General features: G+C 40.4%; 1 protein-coding gene and 1 pseudogene across 1 annotated transcript; both read right to left on the bottom strand.

Moving 5' to 3' along the window:
• Nucleotides 1-11,241: 11,241 nt before the first annotated feature.
• LOC108866614 (UDP-N-acetylglucosamine diphosphorylase 1-like) lies at nt 11,242-12,505 on the bottom strand. The gene is made up of 2 exons (XM_048580178.1): nt 12,363-12,505; nt 11,242-12,230 (listed from the first exon to the last, which is right to left on the bottom strand). Exons 1-2 carry the CDS (start codon nt 12,503-12,505, stop codon nt 11,516-11,518), a joined length of 858 nt encoding a protein of 285 aa, XP_048436135.1. The 3' UTR covers nt 11,242-11,515.
• Nucleotides 12,506-12,551: 46 nt separating this feature from the next.
• Nucleotides 12,552-13,428, bottom strand: LOC125475450 (annotated as a pseudogene).
• Between the last annotated feature and the right edge of the window lie 7,842 nt (nt 13,429-21,270).

Below are 21,270 nucleotides of genomic sequence, written 5' to 3' on the forward strand. Positions count from 1 at the left end.
TGAGAATCTGTTGACACATAATGCACTGTTATATCCCTCTTTTGAACCCTTTTCTCTAATAAAGTGATAGTCAGTATCTAGGTGTTTAATGCGAGAGTGAAACATTGGATTGGAGGAGAGTGCCAAAGTAGACAAATTATCACAGTGTAGAGCTGGAGGGTGGTTTAACACTTGATGCAAATCTTTTAGGACTGATCTTATCTAGCAAACATCAGCAGTGCAATGAGCTAAAGCTTTATACTCAGCTTTGGTTAAACTTCGTGAAACGGATGCTTGTTTCTTCGATTGCCAAGAAACAGGATTATTGCCAACATACACTACATATCCTAAAATTGATCTCCTTATGTTGACATTTGCAGCCCAGTCAGCATCAGAGAATGCTAAAATATTAATATCTAGTGATGGTGTATAAGTGAGTCCATAATCAATTGTTCCCCTGTATATATCTTAAGATTCTTTTTACCAAGAAGAAATGTGCATCAATAAGATTAGTCATGTACTGACAAACCACATTCACCGTATGTGCTATATCTGGCCTTGTGAAAGTCAAGTATTGCAGTACTTTTACTATACTTTTGTACAACATTGGATCTTCCATAAGTGTTCCTTCTAATGTAAGCAATTGTGTATGAGGTTTTGATGGTGTTGAAGCAGGTTTACATGAATTCATTCTTGCCTTATTGATCAACTCTTTTGCATACTTCGACTAATTGATAAACAAACTGCCATCAGGTTTATATTGAATGTGCAATCCCAGAAAATATTTCAATTTTCCAATATCTGTTAAATCAAACAACTCTGCAAGCTGAGTAATGATTGTTTGCACTTTTGCTCTATTAGAACCAGTCAGAATTATACCATTTACATAAAGCAATAGAATGATAATATCCTCACTATCATGCTTGATGAATAAGCTTGTATCAGATTAAGATATATGGAATCCAAGAAAAGGCAAGACTTCAGTAAACTTTGCATTCTAGGCTCTTGGAGCTTGTTTAAGCCCATACAAGGACTTAGTCAATTTGCACACATGATTGGGATGCTTTGAATCTAAAAATCCTTGTGGCTATTTCATATAGATCTCCTCTTGAAGCTCTCCATGCATAAAGGCATTCTTGATGTCAAGTTGCCTTAGTTCCCACTTATGACAAGTTGTCAATATCAATCTGACGGGGTATGTCGAACCACTGGACTAAATGTTTCTGAGTAATCAACAACTTGTTCTTGAGTAAACCCCTGAGCTACCAATCTTGCCTTATATCGTGGAATACTTCCATCAAGATTTCGTTTTATTTTATAGACCTATTTGCTGCCAATTATTGATCTATTGGATGGTGGGGGTACAAGATTCCAGGTTCCTTAAGTTTTCAATGCATCAAACTCTTCTTGCATTGTTTGTTGCCATTTAAGATTTGATGCAACAACTCTAAATGTTTTTGGTTCACCACCACCATGAATATCAGCAATAAACGAAAAACCAACAAAGGCAACATCACATGTATCATCAATATCCAATGATTGGAGCTCTGGAAATGAAGCAAGATAGGCTGCATAATTCTTCATTTGACTAGCTCCTGTCTTTAATCTTGTTTGCATAGAGTATGTATTAAGTGAAACTAGTTCTTGTGTATAATCAGAAGTTGAAGATGCACTAGGAATGAAAAGAAGAATTACTTGAAGCTGATCAGAATTGAGGACAGGCAACAAAGGTTGAAGTTGATCTTGACCTTGAGAAAGAGCCTGAGAGTTTGAAGTTTTAGATCCCTGTCAAGATTCTGTTACTGATTGATATGTTGTATCATCACTACTATTCTCAGAAGAATCATGAATTGGAAAAGCTTGTCTGAAATTAGAACTAAAACCTGAGATGCTTTGAGATCCTTGTAATGAAAGGGAATTAGGATTATAACCAATAGATTGTACTCCAGTTGGCAAACTAGGATATGCAGTTGAAAGGGCAACATTCACTAGAATTGGAAAATTATGAATTGTAGGAACATTTCTCATTATTTCTGGAATTCTAGGTTTAACCACCTTAGCTGGAAAGATTGATTCATCATGCAGCACATGCCTTGACAAAATTAATCTTTTTTATTCCAAATTGTAGCAAATAACACCTTTATACCCAAGAGCATAACCTAGAAACAAACTCACAGATGTTCTAGGTTAAAGTTTGGAATCATTGTAATGCCTCAAATATGGATACACATCTGATCCAAAAATCTTTAAGTCATGTAACTGTGGTGGTTTATTAAACAGTGCAAAATAAAGAGAAGTCATCTGCAAAATTTTACTTGGCATTCTGTTAATCAAATACACTGCATGAGCACAAGCATAAAACCAAAACTCTTGAGGTAATCCAGCAGCATTCATTAAGGTAATATCAATTTCAATTATATGTCTATGCTTCCTCTCAACTAAACCATTTTGTTGAGGTGTGTAAGGACACGAGATCTTATGAATCATTTCTTTCAAAGCAACAAACTTCTTAAAAACTTTACTAGTAAACTCACCACCTCTATCTGATTGCATACATTTGATCTTAAGTCCAAATTATACCTCAACAAAATTATAAAAATGGACAAAAATGGAGAAAACTTCAGATTTATTGAATAGTGGGAATACCCATACATGTTTAGTACAATCATCCACAAAAGTAACATAAAACCTATATCCTTCAATTGATTTAACAGAAGCTGGTCCCCAAACATCCATATGAATCATGTCCAAAGGAAAAATACATCTCACATATTCACCAGAGAAAGGTTTCCTAGCTAACTTTCCATGAATACAAGCAGTACACATATTATGCACATCATCTATAGCATAAGATATCTGAGACTTAGCTAACATAACAAACATTACTTCATTTGTTGGATGCCCCAATCTGTGATGCCACACTGAAGATTTCACCAATTGTCTAATAAAGGCTGCAGAAGATGCAAAGGTTGATGCAGGGATCCAAAACAACTCTCCAGGCTTAATCCTTCCTTGGTACAAGATTTGCTTTGTTGCTTTGTCATGCACAAAGAACACTGTGTCATCACAAATAAGCCAACATTTATTATCTTTGCACAGTTAAGTTACTGATAAAAGATTAACTGTTATTGAGGGAACATGTAACACTTGTTTTAGTATTAGTGAACTAAATGGTGTTTTTAACATAGAGCTACCAATATTGTGAATTGATAATCCCTAACCATTTCCAATTTTAATTGTTTCAGCACCTTCAAATGGAGCAACATTATTCAAACAAGTGATTTCAGAAGTCATATGATGAGACGCTCCAGTATCAAGAATCCATGTTGGAGAATTCTGTGTAGTGGCATCAGTTGAATTATTCTGAGCAGTTATAGCATTGACTTGATATGCACCTTGGTCTTGATCTGGAATATTGGGACATGTTGTATACATTACAAATCCTGGAACATGATAAGAATAATGGACCATGAAAAGAGGAAATGCACCAGAATTGCCTTGCTGCTAAGGAAATGAACCAGAAGAAACTAAAGGAACAGATAAGGACGTAGTAAATGTTGGTGCTTGAGAAACAGGTATTCCAATAGGCTGATATACATAATTTCCCCTGTAATAACATTCAAGTGCAGTGTGACATCGTTTTCCACAGATCTGACACTTAGTAGAGATTCCATTTGTAGGTGTTTGAGATGTTCTAAAGAAACAATTCGCAGCAGTATGACTTCTTTGTTGACAGATTTGACATTCAGGATGCAAAGTTATCCTTGACTCAGTATTTCCATTCCATGTATTGTTCTACCTGTAACCATTAGACCTTTTACCTTTGTAATTGGACCTGTACCCTTCATTATTTCTTTGTTGACCTTTATTATATGGCCTTTATTGTTGCTGCTGCCCACCATTATATTGATTTGTCCCAGAGAATTAACTAGATCCTGATTGAGTGTTGCTGCTACCAATAAACCTAGTCATATATCCAAAATTTTGAGGAGGAAAATAAGGAACAAATCAAAAGGGCTGAAAAGGGAAACCAGGTAGCAGGGAACCATATGCAACCTAAGGCACTACAGTAATTCTACCACCAGTACTAGATTCAACATCTGCAGAGTTAGAACTTAAAACACCACTACTAAATTGAGAATTACTCGAAGAGTTAGATGCTGCACCATTCATATACAAAGCTGACATGCTTTGAGATAAAGAATTAATCACATAATCATTTTCTCTTTCAGCACCAAGAAGTAATGCCCTAAATTCTTTCATTGAAATAGTAGTATCTCTGGCCAAAATCACAATCCTTATAGTTGCATATTCCTTTGGCAATCCAGCTAAAGCAGCAATAATAACATCATTGTCTAAGATAAACTCTCATGCAGCAGTTAATTGATCTTTAATAGATTTGAGCCTCAACAAATACTTATCCATCGAATCTCCACCCTTTTGGATTGTATGTAACTCAGTCTTTAGATGATTAACACTAGTTTTAGACACAAAAGCAAATTTATCCTCAAGATTGGACAAAGCATCTTTAGCAGTTCTCCAACCAATAACATGTTCAATTGCATCATCAGAGAGAGTAGCAATTAACAAGCTTAACAAAGCCAAATCTAATGACTCTCATTCTTGATATTCAGCAGTAACATCTTTAGTCACCCTAGTTTCAACACTTACAGTAAATCTAGGTGGACAATCCACAGATCCATCAAAATGTCCAAACAACTTGTAACCTTTCAAGACTAACTTAAACTAAAATGCTCACTTAGTGTAATTGTTTTCACCAAGTTTTATGGTTAACATACCCAATAACCCTTCAACCTTCACAGTATTCGACACCATGATATCTTCAAACAACTATCTTACTAATCAAGAAACAAGAAATCTGCAAATCTTTCACAGGAATCTAACAAACAACTAGCAAGAAAATACCCAAAACCAACTTTGATCTTCAAGATTCTACAAATCACAACAGTCACTGGAGCATTGGCTTTTCATAACCCAGAACTCAAATCTTGAGAATAAAAGCAATAAAATTTGGCATCGGCCTTTGTAGAAAACACACAAACAAAGTAATCCAAACAACCACAGCGCACCAAACAGATGCGGAAGAATTTGCAAGCAATCGCCGGAAAAAAAACTAATCAAGCAACAGAAAGGAATGGCTATTAGCCTTTGTATTCCTTCAACAATCTTGCAAAAAATAGCTATCAGCCTTAACAAAGAAACTTGCATACAAGAAACCCCATCGAATAAACAAATTTTCACTCGGCATTTAAGCAAATAGATGGAGTGCATAATTTAGCAACAAAACCTGAAACTTAAGCTTGTGATCAGAAAACCCCACTGGAGAACCTCCAGCAAACCACCAACTACCAGAAAACCTTCGCGAACAAAAAGAAACCCTCAGCAATCATAGTGGAAGAACAACCCCAAAGATCGAAACCTTTGACGATGATACCATATTAACTATCTCAAGAAAAGCTTGATGAACAATGGAGATTGAAAAACACAGAGGAAGAATCAATGAGAAGTGTAGAGAAAGTAAGATAGAAATCTAAAAAGAAGGCAGAGAGAAAGCAATGAAACTGAATTGATTCTTCTTAATTCACACAGTGCCAAACTCACAGTACATATACAGTAATCCTAGCTAACTTGCCTATATGGCATATCCAATACATCCAACTCTGTTGGAACAACCTTATCTCTTCATATCAACCAGTAAACTATTGACACCTGTTATTACAACATACGTATTAAAACTATTAAAATTCTAATGTAACATAAATGTAAACCCTTTAAGGATGCAACATTATTATCATTGACAACCTGCTGTAGAAACTGAAGAATTATTTGGTGACTTAGTTACCAAGTACATAAAGTCAATTTACATACGTGAAGATATACAAGAAAAGGGAACCTATATTACTCAATGGACACAACTTCAAACAAAATCAGCATTTAGTATAGGTATTCAACACTATATGTACTCGATCGTGCCTACCAAGGTAACATACATTCAATTAGTTATTTTCCTTCGATAAAATTGGCATAACTATTCATCTTATCGATCGAAGAAACTACATATATAAATGGTCTACACAACTTAGAAATTGGCAGATGCTTTTCCAAGAATAGGCTTAAAAAGCGAAAGCAGAGGTACACTTCTTAAAAACTCTTTGTTGCACACTTTTTCTTGTAGCAAATGTCTCTACAAGGATTGATGTTCTTAATATCGTCCATGTTGAACATTATGTTCCTAATGAATATGTCATTTCAAATGAATGAAGAACGATATTAACAGCTAACCAGTCTATGTTAGAGTACTAAGAAGGGTTAGCCAAATTAAGTGGTATGTGTATGTTCTGTTAGTTCAGGGAACTTTTATTAGATGTTTGACATTTGTCATTGGATTAGATGGTTAGTTGGGTGGTTATTGTGATGGAAACTTAGCTTGCAAGTCTGAAAGGAATATATATAGCAGACTAAGTGTGCAAGGCAGGTTATGATGAGAAAAGTATATTGTGAACAATAATACAATAGACTTATGTGTGTCATGCATTGAAGGTTAGAACAAGGTTCTTATTTTTGGTATCAGCCAATTCTACTATCCCACATTTCCCTTGCGTATGCCGAGAGCAACCACTCGCGCCACAAAGATGGATGCTCACGTCACCGCCCTTGAAGCTTCAAATTCCAAAATCAAAGAATTGGTTCAGAACCTTGCAACCCAAATGACCAAATTCATAGCGTTGATCAATACACGTCTCTCGTTGGTGGAATTTCGTTCTGTTCCCATGGAAGAGCAAGGCCGCGCCAATTGTGTGGGTCCGTCGAAATTGGGGGGGAATCCCATAGATTCAGAAAAAACCTTCAACGATCAGAATCTTGATCCAAATCTGCAATTCTAGCGTCAAGATCCTCGATTCCATCATCAAGATTATGAATTTTAATTTCGTCAACCACCGATCAAGCTTGACTTTCCAAGATTTGTTGAAGGTGATGATCCCTTAGCTTGGGTGTATAAGGCGGAACATTTCTTTGAATATTTATTGGTCGTTGTAAACACGAGAAATTCCTGAAACAAGCGACAAGAATACGTGTACAAAATATATTTTTTTGTATTAATGATTTTGGGGTTACAATCTCTTTGTAATTTGGTCCTCTGATTCTATCTTCGTAGGGTGTGGGTTTGTGGATGAGTTGTTGATCCAAAGGGCCGTCGGGGCTTGATCTAAGGATGAACAGTTGATGAATGGATCTTCAAGGGGCGTTGAGCTTGATCTTGAAGAATGGGTGTATGAGTTTGTTGAGGTTGTTGATCCAAAGGGGCCGTTGGGGCTTGATCTTAGGATGAACGGATGATGAGCGATGAACACTTTCCTCAAGGCCCGTCGGGGCTTGATCTTGAGTTGGTGGAAGTTCTTCAAGGGCCGTCGGGGCTTGATCTTGAATTGAACGGATGATGAATGATGAACACTTTCCTCAAGGGCCGTCGGGGCTTGATCTTGAGTTGGTGGAAGTTCTTCAAGGGCCGTCGGGGCTTGATCTTGAAGGTGGACGGATGATGAACGATGAACACTTTCCTCAAGGGCCGTCGGGGCTTGATCTTGAGTTGGTGGAAGTTCTTCAAGGGCCGTCGGGGCTTGATCTTGAAGGTGGATTTGACGAAGAACGAAGAGTGCTTTCTTGATCCTTCGGGATTTGCTTGAGAGCTTTAGAGTTTCAAGGCTTCTTCCTTTCTTCCTTCTTTCTTCCTTCTTTCTTCTTTCTTCCTTCTTTCTTCTTTCTTCCTTCCCCCCAAAATGAATGCCTTGGCCTCCTATTTATAGAATTCCAAAACTTAATTTTTGGATTTAAATAATCAGATGAAATAAATCATTTCTGCCAGGTATTGACACGTGTCATATTTGATGACTTTTCCAATTTATTTCGATTTTTCGTTGAATCACACGCTACATGTAAAATTTATGTGACACGTGAACGTTGAAATTTTAATTATTGGTCAACATTCATTTCACCGAAATTTTGATGTCTACAAATGCCCCCACTTCAAGGCGCGTCGTAGGCATGTGCTTTTCACGTGTAGAAGATGCGTTTTGAAGTCCCTTAATGTAGATGTCAACCCAAGGGCCGTCGAGGCTTGATCTTGAATTGGGCTGGAAATTTCTTCAAGGGCCATTGAGGCTTGATCTTGAGTTCGACTGGAAGATTTTCTGGTTTCCTCCAATCGTTGATTTTCCGCAGGCTTACTCTTGAACTGAGCTGGATGATTCTTTTGGTCTCCTCCGAAGGTCTGAACTTACTCCTTTGATCTGGAGTTGAATTTGATTCAAGGGTGGTGAACACTTGATTTTGAATCGGACTTGTGATTTCTTCAAGGGCCATCGAGGATTGATCTTGAACTAGGCTGGAGGATTCTTTTGGTCTCCCCCTATCGTTGATTTTCCTTTGTGCTACTCTTGAACTAGGTAGCAAGATTCAGACACATGGCAGGCAAGCACGAGGTGGAAGTGATGACCTGTTTCTTTGTTCAATCTTTCCAATTCGTATTGAAGAGGGTAGATCGGAAGACTGACTCCAAGTGCCGGCTGATTGCTCTTTTCACTTTGCTATGCAAGTAAGAACAAGGACAAAGGAAAGGGCATGGAGAAAGCATGATATGAGATACCTTTGCTTTTGAAGAAGCAGCGAATGAATCAGCATATATATTTGTTGTGTTTGTCTCCACATGCTTTGATGTATCATTTTCACTTGCCTTACTTGCTCCCTTTGCAGAAGTGGTATTTCCTTATGCAGGTTTGGCATCTTCTCGTGTAGTATTTGTCCTCTGATGCAGGAGTGGAATGCAACCTTTGCATTTAAATGGTGCTTCAAAACATTACTTCTCAGCGACGATGAGTACTCGAGAGCAATGCAAGGTAAGCAACCAGGCAAAGGTTCCAGGCAATTAGTTCCAGGTCGGAAGTTTGATTTCAGGTTCCGACTGATAACTCTATTTCCCCTTGTCCTGCAGGTAAGAGCAAGGGTAAAGGAAAAGACAGGGAAAAGCATGATATGAGATACCTTTGCTTTCGCCCTTGATGATATGAGATACTTTTGCCTTGGTGTCATTTGTTTGCAAGGGTATTCCCGGAGAGGAAGAAAACTGAGCATTTTGAGATGCTTTGCTGGGAGTGTACTCTCAGAGGTGATGAAGAGTCAGGCATTTTTTTTTTTCTGTTTGCAGGTCTGCCTTGCCATAAAAGATGAAGGTCGAAATATATATAGGGATTTCCCAATAGCAAGTGGTGGTACTGTTCTTTTACCCTTGTCGACAAACGTTTTGATCCCGCAAATCCGGCTTTTTGAAATAGTGACGACTCTTCGATCTTTGAATACGCCTCTTTGATTTTTGAACGACGCCTCTTCGATTTCTAAACGAGCGCCTCTTTTGACAAAACTGCACGCGTTTTCTGAAAGCAGAGAAAGCGTCGCCGAACTTTGCGCTTGTCGGCTAAAGATGTGTAGCTGCGATGATGACCTCCACGTGATCTTTTTACAAAGTGGCATCCGTGCTCTGAAAAGCCGAGAAAGCGTCGCCAACCTCCACGTGTTTTCAACTTTGTCGGAGATCTTTTGACAAAGTTGAACGCGTTTTCTGAAAAGCCGAGAAAGCGTCGCCTAACTTACGCCGGAAAATCCAGCTTTTGAGATTTGCAGAGCGATGTCTCTTCACTTTTGAATAAGCGGCCCTTCGATTTCTGAACCAACGCCTCTTTGATTTCTGAGCAAGCGCCTCTTCCTTTTTATAGAGGTATTGATCACCTCTAACATGCACACTTTGAAGGTTGCTCATTCCTGAAAATCATCTCCGGCCTTTTGAGTTTTAACTCCATCCACCCATCTCTTTTAACACCTTTGAAAAATGGCTAACCCATCGAACCTTAGCTTAGAATTGAGTCTCAGCAGTGATCCGGTTGCGCCGCGTCAAGGTAATGTATGGTGCCCGTCTTTCTTATCTCCTAACGGTCCTCTTACATGTGAAGACTCAGTGATGCAGGATGCAACAACAGCTACAATAGTAGCTAGGAACCTCCTCACACCAAAAGATAGTAGGCTGCTTTCAAGACGGTCCGATGAGTTGGCCGTTCAAGAGTCCCTCGCTCTTAGTGTTCAGTGTACGGGCTCTGTGTCCAACATGGGCCAACGCCTGCTTGCTCGGTCCCGTCAGGTGGAATCATTGATGGCAGAGGTGGAAAATCTTAAGCAGGAGATTAAACAGCTTAAGTACGAGAATAGAAGTTTGCATGTGCTTGCAAATAACTATTCGTCGGGCATGAAGAGGAAGCTTGATGAGATGCAAGAATCTCAAGGTCGCATTCAAAGTGACCGTCAAAGGCTTGCGTCTTTCTTCCAGAGGCACATTTTTCCGGCGTCATCAAGCGTTCCACCAAGTATTGGGGCCTCGAATGATTTATCTTCGTTGCTTCCCGCTCCTGGAGTTTGGCCAAGTAGTGGGGCTTCACGTGAACGACCTTTGTGAAGGCTCCATCTTCCTCTTTCTTTGTTAGATACATTTTTTTTTCGCACTTGTAATTGCTCTCGGTGTGCCTGGCACCGTGTGAGTTTCAAACTCTACAAAATTACAACTTGTATATAACAAATATGTCCACACATGAATGATGACCTTCATTACTTTCTTTACTTTTAATTCCAAAACTTGTACACACACACGCATATAGGCCACTGCATGGCCACTGCATTTTGCTCAATGCCTTGCATCTTCCAATTTTGCTAATTTAAACAATTGGCAGCTGATGCTGCCTTTGAAAGATGCTTCCCAATATCATCATTGCTATCTTTTTTTTTATTATTATTCTTTTTGAAAGATGTTTCCCAACATCATCATTGCCACCTTTTTTTTTTCTTTTGCCTTCACGCCTGAAGCTTTTATAATTATATATATATATATATATATATATATATATTTCAGATGGTGCCAGAAGCATCATCATTGTTTTTTTCTTTATTATTCTTTTGAAAGATGCTTCCCCGCATCATTATTATTTTTTCCCTTATATGGCCATCTGCAAGGCTGAGTTCGTGGGTGAAAACCCAGGCGAGTCCGAGAGAAGACGGAAGAGATCTTTGGGTGTGAGTTGACAAACTTTGATTTTGTCAATCACATTCAAAGGCAGCAGCAGAGGCAAGCAGACGGATGAGATCTTTGGGTGTGAGTTGACAAACTTTGATTTTGTTGATCACATTCAAAGGCAGCAGCCATGGCGGAGATGCAGAAGCAACCAGAGCTTGAAGTAGTGCAAAGCGTCGAGTTTGAAGACCGGCTAGTCGTTTGACAGCGGTCAATGAAGCTCTTCGTTGATTTTGATCAAGGTGGCCAGAATGACGAGCTCGAGGTCCTTACAGGCGAGGAGCTGCATGGATGGAGAGGAAGAAGTGCCTTGTCGTGTTCCGTCACTTTCTCTTAACCTCTCTTACTGACTTCATGTTCTTTTGTTGCAGAAAAAGGGGAGCAGAGCTCTTGGATTTGATTGGAAATTCACAGGGTGAACATGTGCAAACACACATTACTCCAACAAAAACGAAGACGTCCAGTTTCTTGATTGATTGCGGATGCCAGAGATGAGTCCATCTCACTGTATTCAACCACAGTAAGAGATCCTCCTTTTCCTCGACGTACAAACACACCAACCTTTTCTTGTGGGTATGCCTTACGGACAACTTTTGCAGCAGCTGAAACACCTTTATCAATGAAATATCCTAAGAACGTTGGATCAGCTACACGAACCAGTGCATTGTCAACTCCATAGCAATCCACGTATTTAATTCCTCTTGTAGCCATATCTTCTAATAATCTTGATGACTTTAAAGCTGAATATACTCCTCCATTCCCATCTGGAGCCTTAGCTACTCTATACGGAGTTTCCATGATAAATCTGCCATCCTTTGAAACACAAAGTATGGTTCCTTGCTGAAAGAAGGTTATCTGGTCAGTGTCGAGACCAAAGTATTTATGACTTTCAAAAAATTTCCGTGTGGATTCATCAGTAAATGGGCTGGTCATGATATACCAATGTATTTGCAGTGAAGCAGCGTTACCCTCATTTGTAGCTTGAGCAGCTAGTCTTTGGACACACAAAATCCGCTCAGCTTGGAGTTGAAAGAGTGACTTTCCAGAATACCCAACAGGATCTCGATTTGTGTGTCCGTGACCTTGAGGTCCTTTTCGATGTAGAGTGAAGCTCCGCTCATCACTCCAATATCATAACCCATCAGGATTGAAGTCATGGAGGCCATAATAGCACAAGCGAGCGCATACTTGTTCCTCTTGGGCTTTTTTGGCGGATCAAATTTGATCGGAGGTGGTGGAGATGATGATGCGGTACCAGGATTTGCACACGAACGGGATGAAAAGGAGGAGCGACTCCAGTCCGACTCGGATGAACACTTGAGCCAAACAGTTCTGTTCCATGTCCTCCCAGCTGCGGTTGAGGTTCCGCCGGTGGTTGAGCTTCCTCGGTCTGTCCATGGCGGAAATTGGGGGTTGTTGATGGTTCCAGAAGGCAGCGCATCGATCACGATGTCGTAGTCGCCGATCGGCTGAGCAGTAGGGATCTGGTGCTCCTCACCGCGAACCCCTTCACCCGGCTCGGATCAATCTCCGTCTTGATCCTCACGTTCTTCGCCCCCGTCAACTTCTGCACCTGTTTCGCTATCTGCACCAAGTGCTGCGACTCCAGCTTCACCACCGAGCTCACGATCGCCAGCTCCGTGTCCGTTATCTTGTTGTACACCACCTCGAACCCCTTCACGATGTCCTTTATCAGGTCGATCCGCTTCGCGTCCACCAGGATGTTGATGAAGTTGATCGTGTGCGGCTGCAGCGCCGACGACTTGGCGATGTCGTCCAGCACCTGCCACTTCTTCTCCAGGCCGATGGTCGGGTTGATGAAGAAGTCGAACACCGACGGCTTGCCGAAGAACTTCTCGATTTTTTTTCACGTCGCCGCTGGTGGTTTCAAGGGTGTTGTTCGAGTTCGCCACGTCGGCTAGCGCAGAGGCATAGCTGGCGGCGGCAGAGGAGTTCATGCGGGCGCCGAGGGAGCGGTCGCTGTGATAGCCGACGATGGGTTGGACGAGCAAACCAGAGATGGGGCCACAAAGCCAGATGAAGGCGGCCCAGGTGTGGGGGAGTCGTGGGGGGTGAGAGAAGAAGCAGCTCTTGAGATTAGCGCAGTAGATGTCGCGGGAGCCTCTGGTACGATTTGCCTTCCATTCTCACTCGTCTGACAGTCCGAGGGAGAGAGAGAAGAGAGAGGCTGATCCAATCTTGAAGAAGAGCCGCCACAAAGATCTGAGAAAGAGAAAGAGATTGAGAGCTGTGCCTGGGCCCGGATTTGGGCTTCAACGAGGATCTGCACTGTCCGTTTTGTCTAGGGCCTTGAGGTCCATCTGCTAAGCCTGGGGCTGCTACTGTATATGTTATTTGGGCCGAGAAGGAATTTGTATATATATATATATATATATTTTTTTTTTTTTTTTTGAGTAGAGAATATATATATTTTTTCTAATACATAGTAACATATGTATTTTTTTTTCTTTTCTTTTGTAATAAAATTGACTTTCTTTAATGAAACATTTATTTATTTATTTTTATGTGACTGTACTTGAAGTTTTGAAGTTTCAAGTTGCCTACGTACTCTTCCAAAGAAGAGATCAAGTCATAACATAGTTCAAATGGGTGATGGTTTTGATGATGATTTTGCCGTACACAGTTTATGCTCTTGCGGGCCAGGAGCATCTTGGTGCCGTTTGCATTTTCAGCTCATGCAGGCAAGGAGCGTTTGTTGTCGCCTTTTATGCTCGTGCGGACAAGGAGCTTTGGTTGTCGCCTTTTAGGCTCGTGCAAACGAGGAGCTTTTTAAATTTGTCAAACAATCTTAGAGGGGCATTCCTTGCAATCTTCATAGCAAAGAGTCTTGACTGAGTGATTGAAGAAGTCTTTGGGGAAGAAATCGCGCATCGTGATGGCAACGGACGATCTTTGTGTCATAACTTCATCATCCTCAACACTTTCATGTAGCTTTGAAGGTTGACGGTAGCTGCTTTGCCCCCTTTCCGATTGGTGAACTTGTGGAGGAGACCTATGTTTCTTGTGCATTTTCTTTGGAGTGACATAAGTCCACCCTTCAACTTCACTTGACTTGACTGACATGGTTTTGAAGCATGCCCCCAGCGGTTGAGGTGAAGATTTTGAGTTCAAAGAGCCAGAAGTGACGGTGGTATAGTTTGACTTCACCACATCATTAAGATCTAGCTCGATGATCCCTTTCTGAGCCAACTTCATGATGAGATCTTTTAGCACAAAGCACTTTTCTGTCGGATGACTAATGAAGCGGTGGAATTTACAGTACCTTGGACTGTCAGTACGGTTCATATCTTCTGGCCGTTTGCACTCAGGGAGGTCGATCACCTTTTTGTCAAGCAAGTCTTTCAACATGGCAACCACGTCAGAGTCGGGGAATGGATAAGTCTTCTCCTCAAGCTCCTTCAAAGTGCGTCTACGTATCTCCTGATCACGAAAAGCTTCGGTTTGAATCGCCTTACTTCGTGTAGGGATTTTGACTGGAGTTGTGTTGACCGTCATTGCTTCCTTGGTGGGTTTCCACGTAGCCTTATCCACCTTTGGCCCCAAAACTTTGTCATTCTTGTAGTCGGCGATCTGTTCTTTCTTCCCATGACGGTTGATGCTTAACTCCATATCATGGGCGCGGGTGGCTAACTCCTCAAATGTTCGTGGTTTGATGCCTTGAAGGATGTAGTGTAGTCCCCACTGCATGCCTTGAACGCACATCTCAATGGCAGAGGTTTCAGAAAGACGATCTTTGCAATCCAGACTTAAAGAACGCCATCTATTTATGTAGTCGACGACAGGTTCATCTTTCCACTGTTTCGTGCTGGTCAGCTCTAGCATGCTTACAGTACGACGAGTGCTGTAGAAACGGTTGAGGAATTCCCTTTCTAGCTGGTCCCAACTGTTGATAGACTCAGGTTCGAGGTCAGTGTACCAGTCAAAAGCGTTACTTTTCAGTGAACGCACGAACTGTTTAACGAGGTAGTCTCCCTCTGTCCCAGCATTGTTGCAAGTTTCAATGAAATGGGCGACATGTTGCTTCGGGTTGCCTTTTCCATCGAACTGCATGAATTTTGGGGGCTGATAACCCCTTGGCATCTTCAAAGCATCAATCTTCTTGGAGTAAGGCTTTGAGTACAGTATGGAGTCATGCGAGCTTCCTTCGTACTGTGTCTTGATAGTGCTTGCGATCATCTCCTGTAGCTGCTGGATAGAGAGAGATCACATGGATGCCGTTGCTTGGTCTAGCTTCGGCTGCTCTTCATCTTCCTCCTCTGGTGGCTCCTCTTCTTCTTTCTTTAATGGGCCAACATTTGGGTCGACTTTCACGTCGAGCTGCGCATCTAGTTGGTTGACGAGTGCGGCAATCTGCAAGTCCTTCTCTTCCACAGTCCGTGTGAGCTTTGCAATTGCTTCATTCATCTGAGCTAGCTGCTCCTCGCTTGAAGTTGCTCCGGTGGTCATGACTTGCATGGTTGTACTGCCGCTCAAATCAGCGTCGGAGAGTAGGGACTCTGAGTATTTCCTCGGGCTCTCCCCTTTTGATGCCCTTAGCGAGGCTAGGGTGATCACAGGCTCGTACCTCAGGTGCTCTTGTTCATTTGACAGAGTTAATGCAGGGGCGGAAGCCGCGGCAAAAAGATCTCTTGCCCTACTTCGGGTTATGATGCCCGAAATATCACCACTTGCGGTGATGATGTTCTTGTTCTTTGCTTTGATTGCAGGAACAACTTGATCATTTCTTGATGCCATTTGCGTTTTTTCGATGATTTGAGGATAGAGATGAGAGGTAGAGATTGTCCCACTGGGCGTGCCAAATTTGTAAACACGAGAAATTCCTGAAACAAGCGACAAGAATACGTGTACAAAATATATTTTTTTGTATTAATGATTTTGGGGTTACAATCTCTTTGTAATTTGGTCCTCTGATTCTATCTTCGTAGGGTGTGGGTTTGTGGATGAGTTGTTGATCCAAAAGGCCGTCGGGGCTTGATCTAAGGATGAACAGTTGATGAATGGATCTTCAAGGGGCGTTGGGCTTGATCTTGAAGAATGGGTGTATGAGTTTGTTGAGGTTGTTGATCCAAAGGGGTCATTGGGGCTTGATCTTAGGATGAACGGATGATGAGCGATGAACACTTTCCTCAAGGGCCGTCGGGGCTTGATCTTGAGTTGGTGGAAGTTCTTCAAGGGCCGTCGGGGCTTGATCTTGAAGGTGGATTTGACGAAGAACGAAGAGTGCTTTCTTGATCCTTCGGGATTTGCTTGAGAGCTTTAGAGTTTCAAGGCTTCTTCCTTTCTTCCTTCTTTCTTCCTTCTTTCTTCTTTCTTCCTTCCCCCCAAAATGAATGCCTTGGCCTCCTATTTATAGAATTCCAAAACTTGATTTTTGGATTTAAATAATCAGATGAGATAAATCATTTCTGCCAGGTATTGACACGTGTCATATTTGATGACTTTTCCAATTTATTTCGATTTTTCGTTGAATCACACGCTACATGTAAAATTTATGTGACACGTGAACGTTGAAATTTTAATTATTGGTCAACATTCATTTCACCGAAATTTTGATGTCTACAGTCGTCAACGATCACAAGGTTCAACTGGCATCTTTTCATTTTGATCGAGAAACCCTTCAATGGTTTCAATGGCAGAATTGTCTCAAGAACTTTCCTCACTGGCCTGATTTTGTTAAGTTTTTTGTCGTGAGTTTGGGCCTTCGGAGTTTGAGGACTTCTCTAAAGCTTTGATTCAATTGCGACAAACTGAGTTGGTTAGAGATTACATTGCAGAGTTCCAGCGTTTGGCCAATCGAACCCATGAGATTGCTCCGTCGATGCTTAAAAGTTGTTTCATTGGAGGATTGAAATCAGAGCTCCGTTACGATGTCAAGCTTCTGCGACCATTAGATGTTTATGAGGCGTAGGCTATTGCCTTACAACTTGATGCCAAACTTGCTGATTCCAAGGTCCGATCTTTCTCTAAGACCCCAAATTTCTCTTGGCATAATTCGATGGGCAGTAAAGCTACACCAGGTCTTACAGATCCAGGTAACCCTAATTCTTTTTTTAATTTTCCCAATCAGAACAATGTTAAGAAGATGACATTTGAGGAAAGTAGGGAACGCTGGAAAAAAGGGTCTTTGCGATTATTGTTCTGTCAAATGGTTTAGATGGCATGTCAAAATCAGCAACTTTTACTACTTGATTTGTCTGATAGATCTGAAGAGATTCTTGATATTGATCTTGTGTTAGATAAAGGTGATGAATTATCAAATGCTCATATTACTGCTTGTGCTTTGTATGGTGTATCTGCTCTTGATAATATTCAAACTATGAAGGTCTTCGGGTCTGTTAAACATTGCCCTGCAGTGATTCTTTTCGACTCGGGAAGTTTTCATAATTTCATCAACTCTGCTTTAGCCAAAAAGATGGGTTGGAGAATCAACCTACTTAAGAAGTTTGACGTGATGATTGCCAAGGGTGGTACAATTACCAGTATAGGGTGTTGTTCTTAGGTCAAAATTGATATCCAAGACTATGAATACATCTCAAATTTGTATGTTTTATAGTTGGGTGGTTGTGATGTTGTCTTGGGCGCTTAATGGCTGAGAACTTTGGGACCCATTCTCTAGGATTTCGAGAAATTAAAGATGGAATTGGATTTCGAGAAATTAAAGATGGAATTCACCTTAGGCCAACGACAATATTGTTTGTATAGCTCTCCTCCTCCTGCACCAAGTTCTGTATCAGTGTGTCAAATGGAACGGTTGTTGAGTCAAAGGTCATTTGGGGTAGTTTTATTCTTTCTTACCCCGAGTACAGCAGTAGCATTGGTTGGAGATCTCTCTGATAGTCAACAAGCGGAGTTACATGAATTGCTTTCTCAGTTTGAATCCATCTTCCAAACACTTACTACTTTACCTTCATCAAGATCTCATGGCCATCAAATTCCACTTTTGGAGGGCAGTAAACCACCTAGTGCAAGACCTTATCGTTATAGTCCTATGCAAAAATATGAAATTGAGAAATGTGTTCAGGAGCTATTGGATTCGGGGTTTATCCATGCTAGTAATAGTCCATTTTCATCTCTTGTTTTGTTGGTTAGAAAAAAGGACAACAGTTGGAGGATATGTATGGATTACCGGGCCTTGAATTTGTTGATGATCAAAGATAAGTATCTAATTCCTTTAAGAGCTGGGTATCATCAAATTCGAGTCTATCATGATGATATTGCCAAAACAGCTTTCCGTACTCTCAGTGCCACTATGAGTTCCTTGTAATGTCATTCAGCCTTATCAATGTTCCAACAACCTTTCAAAGCCTTATGAATGAGATTTTCAAGCCTTTTTTGCGTCAATTTGTTCTGGTATTCTTTAATGATATTTTAGTTTACAGCGTAATGTGGGAGGATCATCTGTCACATCTTACTTCGGTCTTTTAATTGCTGCAACATCACAAGCTGTTTGTTAAGAAATCAAAGTGTGATTTCGACAGATCTTAGATTGAATACTTAGGACATGTGGTTTCATGACAAGAAGTGGCGGTTGACCCTTCTAAATGACAAGTTATTCAGAATTGGCTGTTGCATGTTTCGATTAAGGCTTTGAAAGGATTCTTAGGGTTGACTGGATATTACCAAAAATTTATCCCCGATTACGGTTGCATTTGTGGTCCATTAACTTCCTTAACTAAAAAAGATGATTTTTGCTGGAATTCAGAGGCTACGGATGCCCAACTTCGTCTTGCGATTCCAACATATAAATATGGCACCACCAAGCTGGATATGGTCTACAGGTTTATGCAAACCCGATCACAAATTTTATCACAACTCAAAACCAATTTGGAAGCTGCTTAAGTACGAATGAAGCAACAAGCAGATAAACATCGTACTGAACGCGCTTTTGTAGTTGGTGACATGGTTTACCTCAAACTTGTTTTTTACCAATATTAGTCTTTGAGTTCTCATCTGTTTCACAAGCTACAACCAAAGTTTTATGGGCCTTTTGAGGTGCTGGAAAAGATTGGGACAGTAGCTTACAAAATCAAACCTCCAGCTCACTCCAAATTACATCTTGTTTTTCATGTGTCATGTTTGAAAAAGCAGTTGGGGGTGGGTGTGGCTCCTACTACTATGCTTCCTGATGTCACTGATGAAGGGTTGTTACAAGCAACCTCATTAACCATTCTTCAGCATCGTGTGGTCACCAAGGCTAACTCTCAGGTTCCTGAAGTTCTTGTGCACTGGAAAAATCATTGCACGGAGGATGCAACTTAGGAAGAATATGAAAAATTCAAACGTCGGTTTCCTTGTTTTCAACCTTGAGGACAAGGTTTGTTTCTACAGGTGGGGTAATGTTAGGATACTAAGAAGGGTTAGCCAAATTAAGTGGTATGTGTATGTTTTGTTAGTTCAGGGCACTCTTATTAGATGTTTGACACTTGTCATTAGATTAGATGGTTAGTTGGGTGGTTATTGTGATGGAAACTTAGCTTGAAAGTCTGAAAGGAATATATATAACAGACTAAGTATGCAGGGCAGGTTATGATGAGAAAAGTATATTGTGAACAATAATACAATAAACTTATGTGTGTCATGCGTTGAAGGTTAAAACAAGGTTCTTATTAGTCTAGTGTCACCTCTTTGAAGCAAGGCAGATCCTTTGGTTCGAAGGACAAGCTTCCCAAAAAAAGAAAAGCAACGGCACATGAAGAGACATCCCGAGCGTTGTGAGAAATGTTACCCAAACGTTTAAGAGAAACAAAATGCAGAGAAACACTTTGTATTAGCGATTTTGAAGCTCGAATAGCAGGGGCCCTTCAACGGCAACGACAACATCAATAGAGAGTAGATGAAGCCACGGTGACGGCGACGACGAGAAAAAAAAAAAGGGTAAAGTACAAAAAACTACCTCAACTATTGGGGTCACGACAGTTTCATACCTCATCTTTTAAAATTGATAATGTCATACCGCATCTTACGAAATTGTGACAATGTCATACCTCCGTTAATTTTTCTGTTAGTTTTTTGTTAAGTGCTAACGTGGCAAGAGACAGGGACCACTCACTAATCCAGCTGGATTAAAAAATAATTAAATATATTTTTAATAATTAAATATTAAAAAAATTAAGAATAAAAAAACAAAACAAAAAAATTTTCTAGGGGTGCAGGGACCCTTTCCCCTCTCCTTCTTCTTCTGGGTTTTTTTGTTTTTTTTTTTTTTTTTTGTTTTTTTCCTCCCCTTCTTCTTCCTCCTTCTTCTTCTTCGGTTCTTCCTCCTTCTCCTAGGGGGGTTGGGTTTTCAAATATTTTTTTTTTATTTTTTATTTTCCTCCTCCTCTTCTTCCTCCTTCTTCTTCTTCGGTTCTTCCTCCTTCTCCTAGGGGGGTTGGGTTTTCAAATATTTTTTTTTTATTTTTTATTTTCCTCCTCCTCTTCTTCCTCCTTCTTCTTCTTCGGTTCTTCCTCCTTCTCCTGGGGGGGGCAGGTGGGGTTGGGTTTTCAATTTTTTTTTTTTTCCTCCTCCTCTTCTTCCTCCTTCTTCTTCTTCTTCTTCTTCGGTTCTTCCTCCTTCTCCTGGGGGGGGGGGGGGGTAGGTGGGGTTGGGTTTTCAATTTTTTTTTTTTTCCTCCTCTTTTTCCTCCTTCTTCTTCTTCTTCTTCGGTTCTTCCTCCTTCTTCTTCGGTTCTTCGTCCTTCTCCTGGGGGGCAGGTGGGGTTGGGATTTCAATTTTGTGTGTGTGTGTGTGTGTGTTAAAGATTAAGCAGAAGAAGATGAAGATGGGGAAGAGAGAGAGAGGGGGAGGGAAGGGACGACTGAGGTTTTTTTTTTTTTTTTTTTTTTTTTTTTTTTTTTAGTTTTAGTTTTATTTATTATTTTAATATTAAAAAATATTAAAAAAAAATTTAGTTTTTAATAATATTTTATTAATTTTTTAATAGAAAGTGGTCCCAGTCTCTTGCCACGTTAACACTTAATAGAAAAACTAACAGAAAAATTGACGGAGGTATGACATTGTCACAAATTCGTAAGATGCGGTATAACATTGTCAATTTAAAAGATAAGGTATGAAATTATCGTAACCCCAATAGTTAAGGTAATTTTTTGTACTTTGCCCAAAAAATAATGTTGACGGAAAGCGAAGAGCGACACCTTGTGAG

The sequence above is a fragment of a genome, unplaced genomic scaffold, assembly GCF_019419815.1.
Source record: "Pyrus x bretschneideri cultivar Hongxiangsu unplaced genomic scaffold, Pyrus_bretschneideri_v1 Contig15, whole genome shotgun sequence".
NCBI lineage: Eukaryota > Viridiplantae > Streptophyta > Magnoliopsida > Rosales > Rosaceae > Pyrus > Pyrus x bretschneideri.